At 48.7% G+C, this 22,017-nt stretch overlaps 1 protein-coding gene across 1 annotated transcript; it reads left to right on the forward strand.

Moving 5' to 3' along the window:
- Positions 1 to 403: 403 nt before the first annotated feature.
- antxr2a (ANTXR cell adhesion molecule 2a) lies at positions 404 to 21,702 on the forward strand. The gene is given in 16 exon segments (XM_078086329.1): positions 404 to 955; positions 3,549 to 3,620; positions 6,272 to 6,343; positions 6,714 to 6,795; positions 6,875 to 6,979; positions 7,374 to 7,442; positions 7,825 to 7,905; positions 9,629 to 9,689; positions 9,811 to 9,906; positions 11,743 to 11,812; positions 15,628 to 15,706; positions 16,267 to 16,362; positions 20,971 to 21,001; positions 21,004 to 21,020; positions 21,421 to 21,510; positions 21,661 to 21,702. Coding segments are annotated over 16 exon segments (1,209 nt in total). The 5' UTR covers positions 404 to 794; the 3' UTR covers positions 21,688 to 21,702.
- The last annotated feature ends 315 nt before the right edge of the window (positions 21,703 to 22,017 follow it).

Below are 22,017 nucleotides of genomic sequence, written 5' to 3' on the forward strand. Positions count from 1 at the left end.
ATGAGTTTTTCTAATATTCTGAGACAGAACTCTTCTCTACATATCCCAAATCTCTATTCCAGAGGCTCATACACGCTCATATATATGATGTATAGCCAGAGATGCAGAGAGAAATCCAAGGAGTTGCTCACTCAAAACGTCTGTTCCTAACATGTCAACAAAATGACAATTTTGTAGATCTGTTCTGGAAATATATTTCACAAGATGAATGCTCCTTTGCATATTTTAACACAACATTTTCCCCACTGCGTTTGATGGTTTACACTTTTACTTAATCCCCCCTTATAAAAAAGCGCATTTCTTAAGTATCCTTATTGTCTTTATTAAATAAATGAAGTTTCCCACTGCGGTAAATAAAGTCGCTCCCGCAGCACTCAGAAAGCCGAGCCACGGCGCGAGGCCTTGAACGCGGCCTAAACTTTTCTTTTTGCTCCCCGGAGAAGTTCTTCTTCTTCTTCTTCTTCCTCGCCAGCAGTGATTTGTCGCCTTCGCCCCGGGAGTCCTGCTCGTTTTTATTGAGGATGTTGAGCGGAGTGAGCGGTGAGTCAGGAATATGAGGAAACCTCGCGGCCGGCGGTGACGTCGGGGCGGTGCTTTCCTTTATTTCGCAGGTCAAAATCCGTTACACGCCGCTCGTCTTCGGAGGAACTGACTCTCTGCTGTCGCCGCCCGCGCGCGCCGAGGAACCGCTTCGAAAAGGCTGTTTTTTTTTACTTTTAACTTTAACCACAAGTCCTTTTGTTCTTCAACCCATCCCCACCGGGCTAACCTAACCCCCGCCCCGCCGCACGACAATGTTGGAAAAGTTGCCCGCGGAGGGTCGACGTTTTTCCGGAAGGACTCGGTGGACTTCGGCGGCGCTCGCGGCGGCGCTGCTGGGCGCGCTGGCCTCGTGCTGCTGGGCGGAGGAGGCGTCCTGTCACGGCGCTTACGACCTCTACTTCGTTTTAGACAAGTAAGTGAGACATGTGACTAAAAGCACGTTCCTTTCCATGCAAACCGTTTTCCCCTGTGACCTGCTGTGGATGCCGTCTCCTGTGACCCGTCACGTTGCGTGACCTGACCTTGGCACTGCAACGCGAAACGGTGGACACCGTGGTGCTGTTGTTGGGGACCATGTGGACGAGGGCGTAGAACAGGGAGGACAGGGGCTACGTGGACGCTCCGTCGTGTTCCCGTCACTCAAAGCCAGATGCATGAAGAAACGTTATTCCCAGTTTGGAGCAACATGACCGTGATGCAATCTGCGAGCCAGACGTCATCACTGGGCCCTTCACGATAGTAACAACGTGACGTCATCTTGACATGCCGAGGATCATTTATTTACGTTTTAGGACATGACTTTGATATTATAAATTGAATATGTCCTCAGTTAAGACGTTTTTTTGCACTGTCGCACATGCTGCTCTGGCTCCTCCCACAATGCTTTGCGCTGCAGATGCACAAGAGACGGGTTCAAAGTGGCACGCGACCGGGCATCTGTGCATCTGTGCGTGCAGTTTGAACTCACAGTAAAGGCAAAAAGAGGGATTTAGAATGCAGCTTGTGGCCCAGCGAGTGACGCTGCTTCCTGATTGGCTGCGGTCTTGCTCAGCGGTCACACGGCAGGAAAAGAGAACTCTTGACAAACCTCATGGAACCACGCGGGTCGCAAACCACGAAAACCCCGACCACTTCCTTGACACCAAGCAGGTGGTGTTCTCCTCGTATTCCGGGTTAACCGGCGCCTAACCAGCTAATGACAGAAGCTGGTCACCGGATGTCATGAGGTTGGGCCGCTCCGTCCGCATGGGAAACAATACAGGCATGATATTAGGTAGTGACCATGTTTTGTGGATGTTGCATCATTTTAACAGTTCCAGACATTCACCTCATTCCTCTAATTTTCTTTTTGAAGTAACAGTATTTACACCTTAACACACGGCCATTGGAGTCTGTAAATATCAATAAACGTCGGACCTTCATGAACGTGCCGCGAAGTCCTCGACTTGCTGTTTGTTAATCATGAAAAACGAATCGCAAGGAGGAGTTGCATCATGGTTATGAAACGTCCTTCCTGTGTGTTCCAACGCTGTCAAAGTGCTGCTGGAGGCCTCAAGCGTGCAGACGCTGCAGAAGCGCCGTGGAACAACGCGGCCTCCCAATATGTGAAGCAACGCCATGAAAACAAAAGATAATCCTGCCCTCGTCCGCCTCGGAGAATCAGGGCTGTTGAGTTCAAACTCTTAAAAAAAAAAGAAGAAGAAGAAGAAAGAAACTCCTCCCTCGTCTCAATAGCTAAATCACTAGATGATGACCGAGATATTTGGCTCAAGTTTGAGCCCGGTGCTTGTAAACATTTGTGAATTCCGGATCTGTTTGATTTACAAATGTGTCACGCAGAAAAAGCTCTGCAGGGGTGTTGAGCAGTATTGAACGTCTCTGAAGGGGGAAAGATAAGAACTACGATCCTACGGTCGGCCTCTTGTGCTTCCAGAGCTTCATGAAAGCTTCGCTGCTTTTCGCTCCTTTTTTTCTTCTTCTTCTTTGCTTCCTTCTGTCCTGTGAGGGGAAAGAGACACTTTTTACTGGCACTAAACTTGTTTATTGAGTTTTACGGAGAGCCTCGCTCCCTTCTTCTAGGCAACGCCTCGATGTCCCCTGGACGCTGAGCTGCTGCGAGGACAATCTTCTGTCCTGTACGACATTTATTATCCGCTTCTTCGCTCTCTGGAAATACAATTGAGAAACTGCAACTGATGGAGGCAATGTTTGAATGTGACAAATACCTCAATATCAAAGCGGTGCAACAATCTAATGAGGAGAATCTGTGATGCAATGCATGGGGGGAGAGCTAATAACGTTAGCAGCTATGCTGACGGTTAGCGTACCAACGTTCCATCCATGTCCATTGTGATGCGTTCAGGCTCTGGTTAGTGAGAATGAGTATTTGGTGATCTGTAAGTTACGTTGCCATGTTTTCCTCATATTTCATCTTGTTACGTTTTTTTTGGAACATCTTGTTTTTGCATTTTTGTGTTTTACATGCACTTAAAATCGACTGATCATGAGCTGTTTAACCTCTGGACACAAGCTCTTTGCTCTCTTATAATCGATCATTTGAGTCAGTTTTCACTGTCCAATAAACTCGTATGTTTGATATTATTGGGCTGTTTTATTTCAGTATAAAATCTTATATCCTGCGACCATAAACTCACTCGTAACACAGTCGACTTCCTGCTGGAACACTTTAATGTGCCGCTGCTTATTGTTGAAATGCGTCCCGTCTTTGGATAAATTGCCGTGGAGAGCTGCGCCTCGTGGTTCATGTATTCAGGGTTATAAAACCTTTTTTGTTTTGTTTTGGGGAATAAAGTCTTAACTCTCGCAAGCCAAGCAGCTCTGTTCCACCAGCTGCCACCGGCACAAGTATCCAGCATGTGGCCGGTGTTAATATCCAACAAAGCACAAACACTGGACAGCGTCCGACTCGCCAGCACACAATCTGCTGCCACGGACGAGCCGCAGCCTGACGACGTCTTCTTCTTCTGCCTCCTTCTCTTCCTCAGGTCCGGGAGCGTCCACGACAACTGGGGCGAGATCTACTCCTTTGTGAAGAACCTCACCGACAGATTCGTGAGGTGAGTCCAAAGTGGCTCGGACACAATGAAAACATCACCTATTCAGTCACTGTGGAATAAAGCAAATGACGAGAAAATCACCGAATCAAGTGCAATGAGGTTTAAAGGGGCGAAAATACGTCAGGTTCTTTAATTTTACCCGACAAATGTCTACAAGTAAAGATCCTGCGTCCACCTGTTTTACGCCACTCGTTTTTTCTCTTTTTAAACTCATTTTAAAAAAAAACAACACAAAACCGTCTTGAAACGTTCGTCTTGCATAACGTTTGAGTCAAAAAGCGGCGCCTGCCAGCACCGTGCAGACGGCGGCGACCCGCCAGAACGCAGCGCTTTGGTTGAAGGAAAATAGCAAAGGCACCAGGTGGGAGTGGGTGGCAGCGAGGAGCAGTCTTCTGGGCTGTGAGAATGGCCATTTGCACCGGGGGGGGGGGTGTTTGAATGGGATGTGGGGGGGGGGGGGGGGGGGGGGGGTTTGGGGGGGTCCGGCTTCCACGCCGACGGCCAGACAGACAATGTACAGTAAAGCAAAAGAACACTGGAAGGCGCCGAGGACAATCTGCTCTGCGCCGCTCGCTCACCAAGCGCGCTCCTCTCGCGCCATGTGGTAGCGAACCGGACTCCTCCGTCACCCCCCCCCCCTCCCCAAAAGAGAGAAGCCCCCACCACCACCACCACCACCCTCCAATATGTCCTTGGCATCGCTGCCCTGTCTTCCTATACCGGATCACAAGCGCCACCGGGCGGCGCCTAGAAAGTCACCGCCCACCAATCGTCATCTGCGTCTCGGTTCCTGTTTTATTTCAATTTTTTGGGTTCCACATATAAGAATCTTCAGCGTGCCGCCTTATGCGGGAGATGGAGGTTCTGGTTTTATTCTGGTGGATCCATTTTGGGAGAATTGTGACATTTCCTTTAGGACATGAAGTCGTTTTTTAATTTAGTGCGTTTGTTTTGTGCTGGATGTTGGTAGCAAAGGCGTTGCGTTTTCCTTTTGTTACCTTTTATTTCACAGTTGTATTTTTCAGTTCCCGTACTTGATATTCCGAGAGAAGTCGTATCGTAGGATGTGGTTGTTTTTAAGGAAACGGCTTTGTTTCATTTTGTTAAGTCGAGGATAATCTGATCCCTCAAAGATGAAATGCTTAAAAATGAGTCCAATTTGATTCCTGTTTGTGACGCACACAACCAAATAGACTAAAAATTAAATCTAAAACGAGACCCCCGGTTGGAGGGAGATGAGTTGGATAATTCCTGAATTAAAATGTGGAGGAGTTGGATATTTTGGCAATAAATGTTTCCTGATTCCTGATGACGAAGTGAATATAGACAGAAAAATATTGACATTTTATTTAAATCATAATTTTGCACATTTCAGTTTCCTTTTTTTTTTAAACTGCTTCTTAAGTAAAAAAACCCCAAACACGTTTGTTTAGTTGAAGTGTTTCTATTCTACGAGTTTGGTCTCTCTGTGCTTTTAAAGGCTGATTCACAGCAGAGTGAACAACAGAACCAGGCTCTTCTCTTATTTACCCAGTTAGTCATTTCCACCTCATTCATGGTAATAAGTGTCATTTAAGTATTTAGTAAAAGCGCGCCGTCGATTGTCGATTTTGTCGATGACAAACGTCTCGGGGGTGAGAAGTAAACGCAACGCTCACATCTTGAAGAGGGTTCATCACGTCCAGTTTTGTGGATTAAAACGTTTGCACGCTTTTACTTTCTGGTGTTTGCACAATTCTCCACTCGAGCTGCGGCTTCTCCAGCACAACTTTACAGGCGAGCGTCGCGCACTCTCTTTGTTCTCTTTGCTGGTTTGCTTTTCACAAACTCGTAGCTGGAACGCCGCGGCGCAGCGAGGCGGGATGAAAAGCCTTCGTGGTTTCGCTCATCCGTTCACACCCTTAAACTGTCACAGGTACACAGTGTGTTTGTGACTCATCAGCGCAACATGCTTCCTGTCGGTGGATTGATTAATCACTTCCTTCGCTTCCACAGAAGTCAGGCGCTGATGTTTCTGTTTGGTTAATCATACGCTACTCCGTGGGTCCTTAGCTGTGTGCTGAAGCCTCGGCTGGTGTGCGTGTGCGTGTGCGTGTGCGTGTGCGTGTGTGTGTGTGTGTGTGTGTGTGTGTGACAAGAGGACTGAAGCGGTCTGAGCTCAGTGCTTGTTGAATGCAAAGCTTTTACACACCGCGTCCATCATCTGTTTTAAAGATCGTCTCCGTTCCACATCCAGGACCAAGAACCCGTTTGGTGGCATGTTGCCATTGGCAACGGTTAATAAGTGGCCTCTGGCCTTTAACATAAGGACATCTCCAAATATGTACATTTAAAAAAAAAAAAAAAAAAGGTTGCGGCTATTTTTTACCGGTCGCACAAAATCCAACAAGACGAGATCCAGTTTGGTTTTAAAATCAAAAAAAGTGAAGAAAACCATATCACACATTATAAAAATGTTGTACTGTTAGATTTATCTCATTGAAATGATTATGGATTGAGTCGCACCTTTAAATGTTTTTGATCCTGTGAATGTTTTTATGTGTGTGTGTGTGTGTGTGTGTGTGTATATATATATATATATATAATTATATTAATGTTCTCATTTGGTAAAACGTGTGAGGGAGTTTTAATCTGTTTGCTTTCCTCCTCAGCCCCAGGATGAGAGTCTCCTTCATCGTCTTCTCCACTCAAGCTAAAGTCCTGCTGCCTCTGACTGGAGACAGGTACTGACCTCTGGTCACCGCAGCAACCAAGCGTGTCAATTCAGTCCTCCTATGAAACACGGTGACGGCCAACGCACTCGTCATGAAACCAATCCGTTATGTTTAAATGCTGCGTGACGGTTTTTCGTTGGGCTTCTCCTCGCTGGTCGCCACAGTGGAATGTTTGCATAGCGACATGAGTTGGAGGTTAGAGGTTCAATTCCCACCGGGCCTCTGGATGCCCAAACTGGGCAAACGGCTTCACTTTTCATCTTAATTACCAGAAGCAACTTGTTAAAAGTCTCTTTTCCAGCGCGACCACAATCCCACAGACCACAAAGTGAACGTGGAGCCCAAATCTCATCGTCTATTGTTCGTGTGTGTGTTCAAGAAACGAGATAGAAGCAGGTCTGAAGAGCTTACGGGAGGTGAAACCGGTCGGGGAAACGTACATGCACGAGGGGATCAAAGAGGTCAGTTCCGATGAACGGCGGCTCTGCACCGACGCGTGGACGGAGGTTCTGACGCGTCTCCGTTTCCCCCCCCCCGCAGGCCTCGTCTCAGATACGGACGCACGGCACCAAGTCCGCCAGCATCATCCTGGCTCTGACGGACGGGAAGCTGGAGGTTTACGTCCACGAGCTCACAGTGAAAGAGGTGACGTCCGCACGAGCAAATGGCAGCTCGCTCATTCTTTGTTTCAGCCACTTTCAGAGCGTAGAAGAAGAAAATGCATGTTTTTCCTTTTGTTTGCCTTTTATTTATTTATTTATTTAAGATAATCCTGTTATTAGTGCCGCAGTGGGACAAATAAAAGGATTATTTTATCTTATGGCAGGACGTACAGCCGCCTCGGTTAAAGAGCGACATGGTAAACAAGAAACTAGATTAAAAACAAGTATTTAAATAAGCAGGTAAAAACAATCCACTGAAATGAAAAATATTATACGTACAAACTGCGACTGTTAAAACCTGTTTTCAACAAGTTAGTTAGTTTTGTGTTAATGGCAATTTTAGTTATTTACAGTTGTTGTTTTTTTTTTGGTTTCAGGCAGAAGAGGCGAGGAAATTCGGCGCCCGCGTCTACTGCGTCGGCATCAAGGACTTCGACGAGCAGCAGGTAAGAAAATGGGCGGGGAAGGTGGCGGCGTGTGGTGGTGGGCGGCGTTTACCTGCAGGGGGTGCCTGAAAGGTGCCTGAAATCCGTCCGCTGTCAGCTCTTTGTGTCCGTCGTGTCGCCGTCTCTCCTCCCACAGGGTGGCCTGTCCCCTGTAACCAACGGTAACCGCCCTGCGACCAGCGCTCCTCATTGAGTTTGCTCCCAGTTTGCGTCGCTGTGATTTCTCTTTCTTTTTCGAGCAAAGCGTTTGGCCACAGTGACGCCATCTGCTGCGTCTCCTCCGGCCCGCGATGCTCCGCCGTGAAGAAGGGGGAAAGAAAAAGAACGCGGCGTTAAATCGTCGTACTTCTGTGTTCGCTCACCTCTCCGGTGGTACCCACAGCTCGCCGAAATCGCCGACACCAAGGACCAAGTGTTTCCTGTCAAAGATGGCTTCCACGCGCTCAAAGGCATCGTCAATTCTGTGAGTTCTTGTGTTATTGTGTGTGTGTGTGTGTGTGTGTGTGTGTGTTTAATGCAATTCATCTTAAAACGTTTGTGTCTGGAGGAGAAACGCATCCTGTGTAGAGGTCAGAACCTGCAAAATAAATCAACTCCCTGATGATTAAATTGTATCAAAAGGCTTCTTCTGAATCAATGTATGCATCAGTTATTTGACACGAATTCCACTCAAATTTATTAAAGACTAAATAAATCAAATTAATTTAATTTTTGTACGAAATGCGTTAGCTGAGTTAGCTAACATTCCTAGCGGAGTCCGCAAACAAAGAGTCGTGTTTAGGGAAGAGTTGGAGCTGTCAGTCATGCAGCTGGAGGGCGGGTCTTGTTTCGTTTTTTTTGGGATCGGCCTTTAAAGCCTCTGAAAAGGTGGGAATTATGCTTCTAATCCAAAGAGGACGATATCCTCTTCTTCCCGTTGGAGTCGATCCACTACAGCTTGTAGGAGAAGGTCCTCAGCACCACGACACACAGAAGAAAGGTCTCCCCCCTCTTCCACCTCCCCCCCCTCCCCCCATTAGGCCTTTTCTTAAGTCTGAGCCGCGCTGGACTCGTGTTGACTGGGCTGCGGCCTTTTGGGAAAACCCCCTGATAACAGCGTAGCTGCATCGTTAGCGTCGGCGACCTTTGGAACACGGCGTCGGCCCATTCCTTTTTATTTTAAACGCACGGCGGAGAATAAAAACCTACAGCTATTCAAAGCAGCCTCATGAACCTTTCCGCCCAATTATTCCCGCAAAATGACTGAAACCCCCCCCCCCCCCCCCCCCCCTCCCGGTTACAGCGCCGGCTGAGATTTTCGGGGGACTTTGGGTATTTGGACGACTGCCTCGCTCCTCTTTTCCTTTTTTTTGTACGTAATGTTTGTCGCTCGATCCGGTTGAAATGAAGAGCTGCTGTTTGAGTTCAGTCCAACGAGGCGCTAATCTCCCGGCTTCCATCTCGGCTCCTCCATCTCCTCCATCTCCTCCATCTCCAGACCAAATTTTGTCGTGTTTAAAAGTGACACTTTTTCTTTCTCCCGATGACAACATTTCCCTTTTTACTTTTCTTTTTTTTTTTACGCTCAATGGGAAGACGATGTCATTCCTCAGGTCGCAAACAGTCAACGTCTCTGCCAAGCCGGTAATTAGACGGGGAAAACAGCAGCAGATCCTTTTCCTCCCAGCTGTCATCTGAACCCCCCCCCACCCTCCCCCCTTAACGGCCTCATATCAAACCATCACATTTAATAAGGCCGCTGTAAACACTCCTCATCCTCCTCTCCTCAGATTAAAGTTTCCCCCCCAACATCACACGAGAGGTTCAAGTGTCCCGTTAATATGCTTCTTCTTACCGACTGTGTTGTGGGATTTGCATAGTTTGTCCTCTCTGTTGATTTATTGAATGGCGGCGGGCAGCGCGGCTCCGCGGGGGCCCACGCCGGCCTCTTTATATGATAATGCACCATCGCGGCGGTTTTTAATACAACCGAGGAATAGTAATGGCCTTTTGCATAATTTCCCTATAAAGGCCGACGCAGCTGCCGCGTCCTGCTCGCCGCGCCGCGCCCTTCCTCATCAGCAGCGAGGCGCCTCTCAGGTGTTGCGCGCTAATCCGTTTGCTCAACTCGACAGCGGCGATGACGGCCCGACTTGACGCGGCGACGTACGTGCGCGCCACTTCATTTGTTCCTTCTTCCTTCTCAGATATTGAAGCGCTTGTGCACAGAGATCGTGAGCGTGGAGCCGTCCAGCGTCTGCGTCAACGGTGAGCGCGCATGGAACACAAAGTTCAAATGTTCAGTCGTTGGGTAAAAAAATATTTTCCTGATATTCCCGCCTAAACTTTTCTAAGAGTGTGTGTGTGTGTGTGTGTGTGTTTTTCTTAGAGTCCTTCCACATCGTGCTCCGGGGGAACGGCTTCGCCGTCGGCCGCAGCAACGAGGGCGTCGTCTGCAGCTTCATCGTGGACCAGCAGACCTTCAGTGAGTCTTCCCTGGACATCTCCCAGCATGCACCAGCTGGAGGAGTCCAACCGGAGTCTCGACGGGGGGTGGTCTTGTGGATGAGTGAATGTCTGTCGCGTCCCCCGTGTGATCCCACAACGGATCCGGACCGCATGAGGGATCCGGACCGCATGAGGGATCCGGACCGCATGAGGGACCCGTCTCTCTGCCCCAGTTTGACTCAATTGCGCGTCTCTCTCTCTCTCTCCTCGGTGATCTTGTGAGTCCCGATGTGTCCACATGGAGGACGATGAGTAACGGACCCCCGTCCCGACGTGTCTGTCTGTCTATATGATCGCAGCAGAAGAAAGGCTGGGGGGGGGGGGGGGGGGGGGGGGGGCTTATGTAGGTCACATTGATCCTTATTTTGAGCTCGCAGTCTGTTCTGTCGAGAAAATCCTTTTTTTAAAAATGTTATTTATTTTTTTGTTAGGAGGCAAAAGTGTATTTGGCAGCGAGCGCCGGTCCTCTGCCGCTCCGGTTTGGCGGAAGGATCCGCGGGATCGATGCCTGCCAATGACAACACTTCCCTCCTCAAGGACTTATTTCATGATCGTATATTTCTTTCAACATTTCGACTACAAAAACCCCCCAAAATAACGCTGGAGCATATTTTTTATTTCTTAGTGCGTCGGAAGGAGGACGCGTCCGTTAGCAGATGTCTTCCTGTCGGTCCTTTCTCAGTTTAGTCCGTCTCACATTCGCCCACTTGGGGCTATTTATTCCCTCACTGGCTCCTGCATGTGTTCAGCCCAGACCTTTCTAACAGTGGGGCACCTTATAATTATGGACAGGCATCATGGCGACCGCCGAACACACACACACACACACGCCGCATATGTGGAGCAGATGCTTCGCCTCCTCCGTCACCGAAACCAGGCGGAGCTCCCGACGCAGAGCGGAGTGGCATTTATATTTATATGACTTCATCTCTGCGCGACCTCTGTGGCTGGAGATGATTCAGGCCTCCGTCAACCTGCGCTGACACACACACACACACACACACACACACACACACACAGGAAACCTGCCCGATGGATGCAGATGACCCATATGTTATAACTTATCTTAACTTTGTTCTGTGGTTAAACGATGTTTTATTCTTTTAATGTTTCAAATTAACCCTTTTTTTGTGTCTGAGGCATTTTAAAGACACCAGGCTTTATATTCTCATTGTAGCACTGTAAATGATACATGTATCTAACTAACTATTCATAACGCGTTATACAGCACTTTTATGCTCTAGCTTCATAAAATTTCAAAATGTTGACATTTTTCTTTGTACATATTATAATTCCCATACATGCAATGCTCTATAATCACGTTATGATGCTTTATAATCTTGTCATGATGCCTTATAATCTTGTTTATAGTTTCATATGATGGGATTATAAATTACTCATAGTGGGCATTGTTGTTCGTTTTGTTCAAAATGGAAAAGATATTAAATCTTTACATAAAAAAACATTTGGAAAATAATCTTCCTTTTACTAAAATCAGACAGATGTTGACGTATATTCGTAACATCACGCTGATGCGTCATAACAGTGAATATAATGCGTTATGAAAATAGAATATTATAGGCATTATAATAAATAATGGATTCTTTATAGTTATTTCTATGAAGCCGTAGGAATGCTTATAACTAGTCACACAATGCTAGAAACCGATTATAGCGCATTATAAATATGTATGTGATGCTTTATGATTTATACATATATTTATGACATTTTTGTGTTAAAGCTAATTAATTTAATCTTTAAATGTTCCTGTAAGCAAATTAAATTGTCTTTTCTTCTGTGTGTTTTTTCACAGATCAAAAGCCGACTTCAGTGAGCAACGATTACCTGCTGTGTCCGGCGCCCAAACTCTACGAAGTGGGACAGTAAGTCACCGCTTATAATGAAATATTAAATATTAGCACGTTTGTAACAAAGCAAAAAAATGATCCTTATTCATCTTTTTAATAAATAATACAATAATAGTTCCATTTCCATGAAGCAAGTTTGACACAAACTATTTAACCAGGCGGAAATACGCAAAGTAAATGTGGGAATTACAGCAGTATTGTCACAAAGTTGTCCAAAATAACTGGAATGCAGGTTGCGAGTCTTCAGGTTGGAATCTTTGGCTCGTGGAAACGTGTGAGATTTTAACGACGGCGTCTCGCTGTGAACTAAAACAAGAAAGGACCCCAAAATAGATGTAATCTGTTTTATTTGGTCAACCAAACCGAGCCGAAATGTCCAGTTTATTTCGTACATGAAATGCAAAGCGACGCATCGTGGCCGCGTGTTCTCCTGAAGAGGAGGAGGAGGAGCAGCCTGAGGTCCTTGACCTCGTCTTCCCGTCTGTCTTCCTCCAACACTTCCTGTCTCTCGTCCCGCGGCTGCGCCCAGTCTCTCCGTCACTTCCGGCTCGTATATATTTAAGTAAGACGCGTCAGTCCGTTTGCTTCCTCTTGTTCTTATTTCCTGCTGCGCAAATAGACACGGTGCTAAATCTGTAGATCAGCTGTGGTTCAGCGGGAGGCGCAGGACGAGGAAGCAATGTCGAGGGGGGAAATACGTTTTTAAAAGCCCATACGTACAAACCCACAGTCAACCATTTGTTCCTGATCCTTTTTCTTTTTACCTCATCTTATAATGCCGACGCCTAACGCGGATCCCCCCCAGGGTCACACCCGCTCGCCGCGGCATGTTTTCCTGCTTACACACACAACATCCGCCCTCACAGAGGAAGCGCAGATTGATCTGATGGCGATTCAGACGCTCGTTTCAGAGGTCATGAGGTTGTGCTCTTCCTCTTCTCTCTCTCTCCCACAATGCACTGCATTCCCCCCTCTCGCATACGGGGCAGACATTGTAGCACACAATACAACTTCTCTTCCTGCCCCCCCCCCCCCCCCCTCTCACTTAATTAACTCTTGGCTGCCGACGGTGACCCATTAAGCAGTTAGCTGGTTCGGGGCGGCAGAGCAAACACATCTGCTGGAGGGGCTGAGGATGTGCGACAGATGCAGCCGTTCCCTTTCTTTCCACGCTCGCCCCGCTTAAATAATTCACCCCCGCCCCCCCCCCCCCCCACGCCCGGGACCGCTTGCGTGGAGCGGCGGAAAGGAATCCCGGAAACGTTCCGTCTCCGTCCATCTGTCCGCTGCTGCCGCGTTAACACGGCTCTACTCAGGCGAGGAAAAGGAGCCCCCCCTCACCCCCCCCCCCCCCCCCCCCCCCTCCCCGGGTTTTAGTTTTGTTTTAACCGTGTTTTGTTCTCGGGAGGCCTTCTCTCCTCCGCTGTGGCAACATGTTTGTTTTTTTTTCCACCGGGGAACATATTTCACATGCAGGCGCTCAGCTGCAGCTTCGTGGCCCGGGGGGCCGGGGGGGGGGGGGGGGGGGGTCAAACCATCCTTGGTCGGCCTTAGAGCCGTGCGGGAGCACTCACGGCGGAGCATCATCTGCACCGACAGCTGGGCCGTCAGCCCTGAAACATTGGCATCTGCTGACGCCCCCCCTCCCCCTACTCCCCCACCGCCCCCCCATTACTAGACCCGCAATCCCCAGCCGGGCCGCCGGTGGAGAGGTTAAGTGGCTGCGCTCTTGCTGCGGCGTGTCCTCACCTGGTGTTTTCACAATAACGGCGATAATAACTGAAGGTGGGAGGGGTGCTTTATGAAGACTGGTACAGCGGCTAACGCTAATGCTAACGCGTGGCAGTAATTACAGGACCAGGCGTCGGGGGGAGAAGACGTGCGGTTTTCAATGCCGGATGGGCATCGGTTGCCACGGTGACGATTGAAGCGGTCCGATCTCGCGTGTCAGTCGATTTGCATTTATAAGTCAGTTTCTTTTTGAAGTACAAAGGAGACTTTTGTCTTCGGGCCTCCAGGATGAACGAAGTCTAAATACGCCGCGTAGTTTCCTTCATCCAGTCACGCGCTCGCCGCTTCGCCTCCTCGCGCTCGCTTCTCAGATGCTCCGATCCATCTCGCCACTCTTCTCAGACGGGAACTTCCTCCGATCCGGTTTCCCCCGTCTTTCCCGACGTCGGCGCCAGAGTGATGGCTCCCGGATGCCGAGCGACAGCCCCCCCCCCGTCCCCGTCCCCCCACCCACCACTGAATTATTCAGCCTGCTCGGTTTTCGCGTCTTTAGGAAGTTTGGAGGCCATTAGCGTGGAGTCGCCAGCCGGCTGCAGCTGCAGCGCGTCGTGAAAGCTCAGCGTCACGGTTGGGGGGGGGGGCTCACTTTCTGACAGGTTATAGCGAGCCCGGGACAAAGTATGGAGCCAGGACGTCCAACTGGTGTCCCCGTAGTTTGATCCGTCTCTTATTCAGGCATAAGCAGCGTTTGAATGATTCACTCTGCTCGAGTCCCTTTTGTTCCCTCCGTGCTTCCATGTGCTTCCCGACCATCGGCTTTAATGACCATTTGTCTCCGAGGTCGATGCGTCCACGTTGGTTGGGAATGAGGACGTCATGTGACTCCACAGACATTTTTCAAATTGAAGGTGACACGAAAGAGAAAGTCTACAGACCAACAAACAGTGATTTAAACCATTTGTTTCCTGGCGAATCGTTTCAGTTTTCGTTTGCCGACTCGACACAAACTCCCTAAATTACCGGTGTGTCTCGGGGGGGAGAAGAAGACTGTTGGGTTGTGGTGCGTTGAAGATGTCAGGCGGGGGGGGGGGGGGGGGGGGGGGTTTGACAGAGTAACCCGCTTGGGAGCTTTCCTCCTTCACACGCCGAGGTTCCACTGATTAACAACCTGCCCGCCGCCGTTAACCAGGGTGTCAGCGGAATTAGCCCCGCCCCCTCCCCCGCTCAGACCTGCCTTAGCATGCAGAGGACCTGCGAGGGGGTTGGTTCTCTCTTATGGTTCTTTGTTAGGAACCACAGGTGTGTCACATTGATATGATTCCCCCTCTGAACCTTTTGCCTCTTTATATATTTTCCTGCTGCGGGTCAAAAGATCAGAGCTTTGATTTTATTTCTATAAACAAATGAAAACAACGTTGACAAGTTGGGTGTCAAAGTCGTGGTATAGATATTGGGGGTGTGAATGCGAGGGGGCGGGAGGAGGCGGTTCTGAGGGTGGATCTGATCCACGGGGGGGGGGTCGGGGGCCCAAGGCGCCGCCTCGGGCCAAAGCAAGAGAGCTCTGCTGCTGTTACCCTGCAGCACCAGGGGTTTTATTTAGTATTTTACATCATGATGCCCCCACACACAGTCCGCTCCTTCCTGTTGGATCTGAGCTGTGACTTCTCATTAAACCAGCGGTAATTGGATCGGGCGTAATGGACATATGGAAATTGCGGTGCCGTTCATCATTAGTTTTTTTTTAATTGCGTCCATTTTTCGGCGCCCCGCGTTCTCCCCCCCCCCTTCCCTCCCCAAACCTCTTCAAATAAGTCAGAGGAGCGCACCTTGTTAGCAGCCGTTAGCTGCGTTAACTCGTCATCTTCACCAACCAACCAGCAGAAAACCGTTACTGTAATAAGGCTTTTATTCTTTTATCTATATAGCGGACGTGTGTTTTGAAGGTGGAGTTGATTCTTTCCATCTAGTTTCCTTTTTTCTTTACTAAAGAAACAATTTCTCCTAAACCGTGAATGTTAAAAGCCGCCGTCTACAAACAGCCCTGTTCTTTCACTGAGTGACCAGTTCACATGGGACATTCAACGCGTTCTTCTTCTCAGGACCATGGACGTCTTCATCAGCCTGAACCACGGCAAGTCCTTCATCTCCAGCGCCCACACCATCACCGCCTCCACCTGCGTGAGTCTGAGCCTCTGAAACCGGATGAAGTGAATGATGAAACGACGCAGAGTCTTTGCCGTGTTGTCGCATCGCAGAGATCTCTCCTAATCTGTCGTATCCCCAATTGATGACGTGGTTTAAGGTTGTCATGGTTGCTGGTGTTTACCAGCAGAACTGCCTCCCGTGCTGCATCTTTATCGTGATGAGAAACGGAAGCCTTGAAGCTTCTACCTTCCAATTGAAAACAATCAAATCAAATTGTTTAAAAAAAAAGGTGCATATTCAGCATATTGTGAATATGCACCTTTTTTTTAAAGGAATACGCACACTTGAAAACAGTGTAAATGCAATTTAACGACAGCAAAACTACATAAGATCAGTTTCACAAACAAACGTCTATTTGAAACACGTCTGCATATTGTTACCATTGTTTAGTAGCGCCTGGTTCCTTCAACCAGTCAAGTAGGGAAAGTGTATTTGTTTTGATAAACACTGCATTTTGATTCTGATTTGATCGTCTCTGATTCACCGTTTTTTGTTCTTCGGGATGAATGCAACGTTTTGTTTGATCCCTGCAGTCGGACGGCCTGGTGGTGGCGATCGTCTTCCTGGTGCTGCTGGTCATCGTGGCCCTCGCCCTCATGTGGTGGCTGTGGCCCCTCTGCTGCACCGTGGTGAGCTCCTCACTCGTTCATCCAACACTCGTTCATCCGCCACTCGTTCATCCGCCACTCGTTCATCAAACACTCGTTCATCAAACACTCGTTCATCCTTTCATCCGCCACTCGTTCATCCGTTCATCCGCCACTCGTTCATCCAACACTCGTTCATCCTTTCATCCGCCACTCGTTCATCCGTTCATCCGCCACTCGTTCATCCAACACTCGTTCATCCACCACACGTTCATCCGCCACACGTTCATCCAACACTCGTTCATCCGCCACTCGTTCATCCGCCACTCGTTCATCCGTTCATCCGCCACTCGTTCATCCAACACTCGTTCATCCACCACACGTTCATCCGCCACTCGTTCATCCGCCACTCGTTCATCCAACACTCGTTCATCCAACACTCGTTCATCCAACACTCGTTCATCCTTTCATCCACCACACGTTCATCCAACACTCGTTCATCCAACACTCGTTCATCCTTTCATCCAACACTCGTTCATCCGTTCATCCGCCACTCGTTCATCCGTTCATCCGCCACTCGTTCATCCGCCACTCGTTCATCCACCACTCGTTCATCCAACACTCGTTCGTCCGTTCGTCCAACACTTGTTCGTCCAACACTCGTCCGTCCAACACTCGTCCATCCAACACTCGTTCATCCTTTCATCCACCACACGTTCATCCAACACTCGTTCATCCAACACTCGTTCATCCTTTCATCCACCACACGTTCGTCCAACACTCGTTCGTCCAACACTCGTTCGTCCAACACTCGTTCGTCCAACACTCGTTCATCCTTTCATCCACCACACGTTCATCCAACACTCGTTCATCCTTTCATCCACCACACGTTCATCCAACACTCGTTCATCCAACACTCGTTCATCCTTTCATCCACCACACGTTCATCCAACACACGTTCATCCAACACTCGTTCATCCAACACTCGTTCATCCTTTCATCCAACACTCTTTCATCCAACACTCGTTCATCCGTTCATCCACCACTCGTTCATCCAACACTCGTTCATCCAACACTCGTTCATCCGTTCATCCAACACTCGTTCATCCAACACTCGTTCATCCGTTCATCCACCACTCGTTCATAGAGAGTGCGCCCAGAAGGAGGCGGGATGCGTCTGGTTGGACGTACCTGGGGACCGGAGTGATTATTAATAATCACAGAGATTATTTTGTGGTTTAATCACATCTGAGTCTTTCTGTGACGAAGCCTTAAAAGGCTTAAAACACTCACTCTTGTTTTGATAAACACAGAACTCCTTCAGATCTTTTCTAATCCGCAGTGTTTCATTTAAGTCCGATTGCTGTTGTTTATTGTTGATTACAAACTTACAAAGCGGAGGAAGAGAGGAAAAAGCAGAATGTGTGTTTTCACTTTGCTCAATCAAAATAGAACAATTCCAACAAAGCCCTCGTTGACATTTCAGTCCATCAGGTAAGGTACACAAAATGGTACAAAAGTCTTTCCATCACAACAACTACATGAGCTCCCATCATTATGTTGATCACATCACATTGGATTCCAATGTGATGTAAACAGCCCGACAGTTTTCTAATGATAAATGTTGCACGTTGCTGCAGGAGAACACGATGTGTTTTCAAAGGGCCGCAGGGTGTGAAAACATGCCGACACTGTGACTCAGAAACCTGCTCGCTGACTCCGATCACTTCCATCATTCCACTCCTTGGTGCGACGCACATTAGCAAGAGGGCAGGGCAAAATAACAAAATGATTCCATACGTGTCCCGTCCTTGACCCAGGCTGGTAAACGTTGATGTGTTTATATTTGATTTATAACGTAGGGTATTTTAGCCCAGAACAGAAATATTCTAATATCCTAAATCCCACTCGGTAGTTTTGTTGTAAAACTTTCCCGTGAGCCGGAGGTTTTATTTTGAAAAGCCTGTTTGTAGACACGGAGGCGCGAGGAGGCGTGGCCTCCTCTCTGTGCTCCGTAGTGAAGCCTTTCAGCGCGACCAGGGGGATGAAAGGTGAGCGACCTAAAGTTCAAAGTTCACGATGACTCCTCGAGTTCAGAGAGGTTCATCAGTGACAACAAATGTGTTTGAGGTCGGCTGAGCTCCTTCGCTGACTCGCAGACCCGACCGGTGAACAGAATCTGTTGTTTTGTTAGAGAGGGGCTGCAGATGGTGCACCCGGGTCTTCTTTTTCACCCCCCCCCCCCCCACTAAACGCTAGACGTCACCTGGCTTTGTGGACCTGGAGGGAGCTCATCCAGGGAAGAGATGGAAGCATATTCTGGAAAACCAACAAAGGCATTAAAATGTAAACCCCCTGCAGCATGTCTGGCCCGGCCGTGTTTGTCTTGGTGGAGCGAGCTGCTGTCGTCCTCCACCGAGGGACGGGGCGGGTGGTGGGTGGGGGGGGGGGGGCATGTGTGGCTTGTTAATATTTAAACCACCCGGTCTGCCAGCCTTTTTCCTGCAGTCGGGACGAGGCCGCGCACGCACTCACACACAATCTTTAACCCACAACGCCGCCGTCCCCCCCCACCCTGCCCCCCCCCCGCCCACACTGTGGAGCGATGCCAGCAGAGAGGTCACACAAGCTGTGCAGTGGTAAGTTCTTTGTTTATCATTTGTTTTGGAAATTAAAAACCGGAGCGACGTCGCCTTGAGTTCGACTCCGAGGATTTTATTCCAAAATTGGATTCACTTCAGGACGCCTTTAATTGTTTGATAATCTTTTGTTTTAATTCATGTTCTAAGTTGCTTTGATCTACTTTTTTCCGTTGTTATCAGGATCATATTATATATATATATAATAGAGAGAGAGATAAGTTATGACCTTTATTTCTTAAAGATTAAAAGCGAATAATTGAATTAAAATGAAAACTAAAGTAATTCATATTTACACGCACAATAAAATAGAAAGGTAAAAAAAATGTAACAAACAAATATAAAGTTGTAAGAAGTTATTGTTTTAACTCGGTGGAAGTCGTACTCCAAACTTAAAATATGCTGCCTGCCAAATTGGGAGCGAACAGATTATTATTATTATGAAGTTTATTCGGAGGCCATATGGGGACGACACCCACGGCCCCCCCCCACGCCCCCCCAATGCCCCCCCCCCCGCCCCGTGACAGCCGGCCTCTGCTGGCGGACGGCTAACTATCCCACGGTTCCCCTTTTTAACCGCACCGCCAAGGCCACGCCCCCTCTTCACATCTGTCCATCAGGTAGCAGCAGAGAGACTGCAGCAGAGCCCCCCCCCCCCCCCCCTCCCTGCTACCACCCCTGTCATTTGTATAATGCTTTATTTATCTCACAATATGTCCTGGAAATCTGCTGCGTAATTACTTAATAAAAAGGGATAATCCGGCCGGCGTACGGTGAGGCTGAAGCCACGTTAATCAGCGTATGGAGAGGCGACCGGCAGGCCGCTGGCAGCCAGTTGGGTGTCAGAGAGCAATTAATTAACCCTAATTGATTATTTTTCATTATTCTAATGACAACAGTGTGATGGCTTCCCCGGCGCTTCAGCAGCTGTTAGGGTCCATGATATGCGCGATACGGCGTTGTTACATCGCTCCTTCTTCTCCGCCGAGCAATGGACGCAGGTTCTGTGGTCACACACACATGTGCATCAGGGGAGTTATTAAACATATATAATAATTCACTGTCCAAAAACATATTTTTTTTAATTCAAGAAACTTCCTGTGACGCACATCTGTCTAATAACAGTTGAGAACACAAACATCTGCTTTAAAACGTTAGAGAGAGAATAATCAATGACTCGGGTTGCAAGATACTAAAATATAGAAAATAAAAACATAATATCGGTTTTAAAAGCACGGTATAAAAATGTGCGATAAATGAAGCCCGACCCTGGAAACACCACAGAAGAAGAAGAGATGGGAAAAAAAGAAAGGAAGGAAAAGTTTGACTTCAGTCTGTGAAGCGTCTGACTGACGGCTGACAAGTGTCTCCGTCAGGCTGCTGTTTGCTTGGCGATGCACATCTGTCCCCCCCAGGGGAGGCATCTTGTCTGTGAGAGGGATCACATTGTGGACGACCTGCTCCTCGGGGGCCGTGTCACCAGGAGAGAAAGAAACGCCGGCGGGCACCGGTCACTCGAGCTGCACTTGTGTGTTTGTCGTCTCTTCCCGCTGACTGGGGGGCGAACGGGGACGGGGGGAGGTGGGGGGGGGGGGTGTTTGGAGCCAAGCCCGACCCTCCTCTGCTGCATCTCATCGGAGCTAATTAACTCCTTAGGACTTTATGATTGAGGAAGGGGGGGGATGCTTGGGAGCGCTGAACCCCGTCCAATTAATTAAGGACTGAGCGGGCCCCAAAAGACCCCCCAGCCCCCCGTCAACAAGTTGGTTTTCAGCTACTTTATTTTGCACTGGGGGAGGGGGGGGGCAGGTTTACAAGCAGAGCCTCTTGTAATCAGTAGTCAGCAGGTGCAGAGCAGTCACCTGTCACGAATCACCTCCGTCAGCCTGATCTCCTCCTGACGTGTGTGTGTGTGTGTGTGTGTGTGTGTGTGTGTGTGTGTCTCTGCATGTCCCCTGATGGACATGGTGCTGACGCTCTTTTGTCTCTTTTTTTTTTCCTGTTTATCCAGGTCATCAAAGACCCGCCGCCGCCTCCTCCACCTTCCGTCCGCCGCCACCTGTGAGTACATCGCCATGGCGACGTGAAGCAAAGTGCAGGACAAACGCTTCATTACACCATCAGAATAATACCTATAACCATCATTTAAAAAGTCCCTTAATGCTCAACCGTTTCTTTCCATACTACATTTCATCATCTGGTTTAATTAAGTTGAATTCGCCGTTTGTCCTTAATGGAAAATTCTATAATTTGTCTGCACATATCTGTCATCTGATAGGAACTAGAGTCAGAAGACCGGATTACAATTACTGAAGTAAATACTTTTGAGTAAACTAATGATTTATTTAGTAAGAGTGGAGGACACACAGTGCATGCATGCAGGTTTAGGCCACCTGGTCCATACGTCATTCCCACGTGGTTCTGCACCCCAGTCACTAACCTCCCCTCTTTTATTTTGAAGGAGCCAGAGGAGCTGCCTAAGATGAAGTGGCCGACCGTGGACGCGTCCTACTACGGGGGCAGAGGAGCGGGGGGCATCAAACGCATGGAGGTCAGAGCCTAAACGTTGCTAATGTTACGAAATGAACCGAGGCTCCACAAACGTATTAAAACAAATAACTCTTTAGTTTAAGATAAAAGAGAACTTGCCATTTACACAGAAAACATTCGGGCATCTTTTCCTGTTGAATCCCCCCCCCAGGGATCAAAGCCAGGGAACCGGAAGTGACACGTTTATGACGTTAACTGTGTTCAGAGAAAACTGCTGACGGCCCGTCTTCCCTCTGAAGCTACAAGTTAGTGGAGTCACCGCGCCGTGGCGTTGGGGGGGGGGGGGGGGGGGGGCGGGGGGGCATGGGGCGCTGGCCTCGTCAGTCCGCTGATGCCTCCGTCCTGACAGGCCCTGCCATGTCGTCCTGCGCCGTCTGTGTGCTGATTGGATCAAGTTGTTGCCGGGATGAAGGATTGAGTGCCGCTGTCAACTTGACCCCCCGCCCCCCCCCATCTCCAACTCTCCCAAACCTTCACAGGCGCCTCCTCCAAAGGGAATCCAGGTTTA

Source organism: Gasterosteus aculeatus, chromosome 13 (genome assembly GCF_964276395.1).
Source record: "Gasterosteus aculeatus chromosome 13, fGasAcu3.hap1.1, whole genome shotgun sequence".
NCBI lineage: Eukaryota > Metazoa > Chordata > Actinopteri > Perciformes > Gasterosteidae > Gasterosteus > Gasterosteus aculeatus.